At 45.9% G+C, this 4,461-nt stretch overlaps 1 protein-coding gene across 1 annotated transcript in view; it reads left to right on the forward strand.

The window, feature by feature from the left end:
• Nucleotides 1–264: 264 nt before the first annotated feature.
• Nucleotides 265–4,461, forward strand: part of LOC104158822 (receptor-interacting serine/threonine-protein kinase 4-like) — a gene marked incomplete at its 3' end in the record, with an annotated part of 29,014 nt that continues 24,817 nt past the window's right edge. The window contains exon 1 of the mRNA XM_009696574.1: nt 265–341. Coding sequence (XP_009694876.1) covers nt 265–341 — 77 coding nt within the window. The remainder of the gene's footprint in view (nt 342–4,461) is intronic.

Below are 4,461 nucleotides of genomic sequence, written 5' to 3' on the forward strand. Positions count from 1 at the left end.
CTTTTTTGTTGCTGTCGGGTGGTTTTTTTCCCCTTGTTTTTTCTTGGCTCAGTCTATGTAATGCGTGTAAATGCCGGTAATTGTGCTTAACAGCCGTTCAAACGCTTCTGAAGCCAAACGAGATGATAATACTGCTTATTCTGCCAGTGCAACACCTTATTTTTTGAGACCCAAACCAAGCGATATCGCTCAGAGTTACACATCTTGGGTGCGTACTTGAAAAAGAGCAAACCCAACCAACCCATGCCCACACGCAGGAGTGCCATGGCTGTGGCCCTACGTACCGACAGCGACAACGGGGATGAAGGTCTGACGGCCCTACGTACCGACAGCGACAACGGGTATGAAGGTCTGACCAAACACAGCGAAGACAGCTGGGCAATTAAATATTCCCTAGGCAAACGTGGCCTTTGTCACACTTAAGCAAAGCCCGGACCAACACCTTGAGTTATATCGTACATAATGGGGCCGGCCTCCCTCAAAGAATAAGCTATGTTGTTTAGCCACTTGTAGCAGCTTGGAAAAAGCCGCCGCACAGCTGCAGCGTAGGTCTTGGCTATTCCCTTGGAGCCATTCGGAAAGCATTTTGCCCTGCCCTGGTCGTGCGTGTATTGGCTTGTGCTAAAGTGTTACGGCTGCTGCAGCTCCAAAGGTCACGGAAGGCAGTCCTGAACGGGAAGCACAGGAGGAGCGAAAATGCCGAATGGGATCTGGGGGCTTCTCAGGCCTGCCGTGTCTCCAGGCCAGCGCTGTGTCTGGCCAGGATGAGTCCTAACTGGGCAGCCCAGTGAGGAGCCGTATTGTATCACAGGTAAAGATACCACATGGTGAGAACCCCCTCCAGCTCTCCTGCCCTCTGTGACTAGTTGTGGCCCACGCTGGAGGACGATCGACTATGCTGTGCTGACGCGGTCTGTGCGTCTAGGGGCTTATCGAGCGCAGCGCACCTTTCCTAGGAGAGGAAGGCTGTCCGATGCATCTTTAGAAACATCCTTCTGTTTTGAGGAACAGTAGTGATTTCCCAGCAGGTCAACATCTGTGTGGAGGGAGGTGAATATGGCCAAGTTGCGTTCATGGAGCTTTTCCAGCTCCACCTTGGTCTCTGAGATGTCTGCCAACTCACGAGCTGATTCTACAGTTCAGTTTTTTCAGATGTGGGTTGGTTCGGTCACAAAAGGTTTCCCTTGTGGTTCCTGCAGGAGGAGGGAGATAAGTTGGCCCACGATTGAAAATGTTTGTGAGCCCGTCTTCTACAAGATTACTAGGATAAGTGGGGCATCTTGCCCGTTATCTGAATTGCTGACTTTGCTGTAGGCATGGCTTATCTAGTATAGTAAATGAGATAAAATGTCCCTTTTTTTTAAAAGGGGAGGGGGAGAGTTTAATATATGCGTAGGGTAACGGTGCTGTCCTTGAATAAAAAGGAAAAGACCTCAGAGTTGCAGAAGGTGTTTTATTGGCTTAACCTGCAAGCCCTCGTGCCACTAAAACTTCAAAGCAGATTTCAGACTTGATGCTTATTGAGACCTAATCAAAATAGTACTGTAGCTGACTAATTTTGCAGTGAAAATTAAAACATCTCTTAAAAATAAGCTAGAACGTTTGTTACACTTTTCATTTGCAGAATACATCTAGAAATTTACTCAAAAGTTAATTTTCAGTCTGAGACAAAGGATGCTGTCACCAATTTTAATATGAACAATTAATTTTGAGAGTTGCTACCAAATCTCTATGTTAATATATTCAATGCGCAATAGAGAACCACCTGTCCCTCAGCGGCTATGAGGTGTGCAGATACTGGAGAGACCGTACGAACATGCAATGCAGTAAACAAAAATGCCTTGAGAATTTGGGAACTTCGAGGGTGTGGGGCTCTTGCAGCTCCTGGTTAATTTTAACAAACCAATTCTTGAAACACTAATTTATTTGTTTTACTGCAGAATTTGTGCTTCAGATGCTTAAGGGGAGCACTAATGAGAAACTGGAGGGTCCCTGGCCTTTGAAATGGCTGCTTCCGCAAAAGAAAGCTAAGCTGAATTTGTGTATGCTTCTCCTTTGGTTCTTAGGCTGCTCTACCAAAGCCCTTTCAGTAGTTGGTAGCACTGCCCTCCAAAGAGACTTTTCACCCAAAACTTTTATAAGAAGCTTGTGCCATTCAAATGGCAGGGTGGGGTGGGGGGCACAGACAAAATAAAGCACTACCTCTTTAGTTCACAGGTTGAAACAAGCCTGTGTAATTAGATTGTTAATCCAGGAGATTAACTTGGCTAGCTGTTTCTTGGAACCCTGTGAAGCTGCAGAGTTAGAAGAATTACCAGTGGTATTGGAAACATTAACTGAAAAACACAGAGGCTTTTTTCTTATTTATTTATTTGTACCACATTAAAACCCAGTTCGTAGTGGCTTGGTGGCAGTAATACTCTGTAGTCTCTCTTACTGTGTTTCTGCAGACAGTAAGAGATTTGGAGTAATTCCCTTGGCAATTATCGCACCATAGAGCCGAGTGGCCTCAAGCAGAAGACAAACTGAATGTACAACCAGAAGTGTTTTTACCTTTAAGCCCAAGCCCTCTTAGGCGATGGAGCCAAATTCCATATCTACCACCTTATTTGCTCCCACTTTCTGTCTTCTGAGATCACGTTTCCTGCGTGCGCCTTGGGATGCTCTCAAGGTGGGGAGGTTCAGTGTAAGCCTGAAGAAAAGAGTGTGTGACCCAGAAAGGTGGGTCCCAGAAAGAGAAGTCTCTTCTCTTTACCTTTGTTGGCCAGAATGGAGGTGTGGTCTGGAGAAAAAGGGTGGTGAGCTCAGGGAGAACAACCGGGAAGCCTTTGTGGATTTCTTACAGCTGAAGGTAAATGTGCAGGCTATAAGGAGTATGAGCGATGTTACAGGTCCCAGGTGTTAGCTGGTGGGGGTGGCTACAGGGTGTGGAGGTGGAAAGGTCTGCCTTCTTGATTGGGGAAAAAAAAAATTAAATTCACAAAGTCCTCTGCAGGACTTGGATTTAGGACTGAAGTAGGACTTAGAAATTTAGGAGGTTATAGAAATGCCTTGCTGTTAGCAGATGCTGCATTTATTTAGGTGACGAAGGTGAATGAATGTCTGTTCTGGTGGTCTCTGGACTAGGTAGAACTTAATACTCACTTTGTGCTCCTTAAACAGTAGGAGTGAGCCTAGCTGTCCGTGTTAACCTGTAATCCTCTTGTACCGGGGCTGTGCAGCTGAGATCTGTGTTAACCAGAAAGAAGGGATTTTTGTTCCTTTTTTTTTTGGCCCAAATATATTCTGCCTGAACCATTCGGTGGTTTTCCTTTTCTTCTCTTATTCACGTTCTTCTCCAAGGATCAGCAGTGTGATGGTCATTAAAGATGTACTCTGCAGAGCACAAGTCACTGTCTGCTCTTAAACATCAGCCATGATGCAGATGAAGAGAGTCCCAGAAAAAATTCAGAGGTGCTGTAATTTTGTGGACTCCACCTTCACCACCAGCAGTTTGTAAAGAGGTAGGGGGTAAAGAGATCTGTGCAGGGCTGGATCTCCCCTGGGCTGGGAGCACCCTGGCTGCTCTGCCTCTGCAGGGGCTTCACACAAACAGCCCCATATCAGGTTTTTGGGGCTTTCTGAGTTTCTCCGGAGTAACTTTTAACTGCTCTGTCTCAGACTTCGTTAGGGAAACGTGGTGGTAGTGGTGGGGGAATATAAAATTGCAAGGACTGCCTTGTGAGTTTAAAGTTGTAGTTTTATAACACAGTGTTATCTTTAGGGCATGAAGATTGGATACACGCAAATGCAGATATAGTCCTAATTCTTGCTCTCCTTGTGGTAGGGTTTGTGGTACAAGGGTTGGGCCCTGGTCCCTGGGGAGTGAGGCAGCAGGCAGGAGTAAGTCCCTTGTCTTTCCAGGAGAATCCAAAGAATGCAGCCTTATCTGGTCGGGGTCTGACTTTGAGCAGAAGCAGAGAGCTGTTTTGGGGATGTCAGAGGTCCCCCATATTTCTCATTGCTTTGAAAATGACTGATCTGTCATTGACGACTTCTCTGACAGAGATGCTATTTGGCACTGAACCCAGAGCTAGATTTCTTGATGCGTGTTGCCCCTGTCTTCTAATACTATTATAGGGGAAAAATGTGTGCACCCCATGATTTACATCAGCTCAGCTGTCCTTCGTGCAACCTTTTTCTTTTTCTTTAATTTTTATTACCATAAGGTTAGGATATAGTACTGGAACGGGAGGGGGATGGAGCCAAGGTGCTTAAAGAAGATAATTCTGACTCTTTAACCATGTAGGTGTTAAATAAGAAACTCTGTTACAACAGAGGCTCTTGTCTGAGAAACCTCATAAGGTGCTTTTCTCTTCCTTCACTTTGGAGGGATGTGTTTCTTGGTGATAGTACAGAATAATTTCTAAGCTCTAGGAGTAAGTGAGCAGCATACGCGCCCCCCCCGCCCCCCCCCACAGC

This window comes from Cariama cristata, unplaced genomic scaffold (genome assembly GCF_000690535.1).
Source record: "Cariama cristata isolate BGI_N322 unplaced genomic scaffold, ASM69053v1 scaffold22883, whole genome shotgun sequence".
Lineage (NCBI taxonomy): Eukaryota > Metazoa > Chordata > Aves > Cariamiformes > Cariamidae > Cariama > Cariama cristata.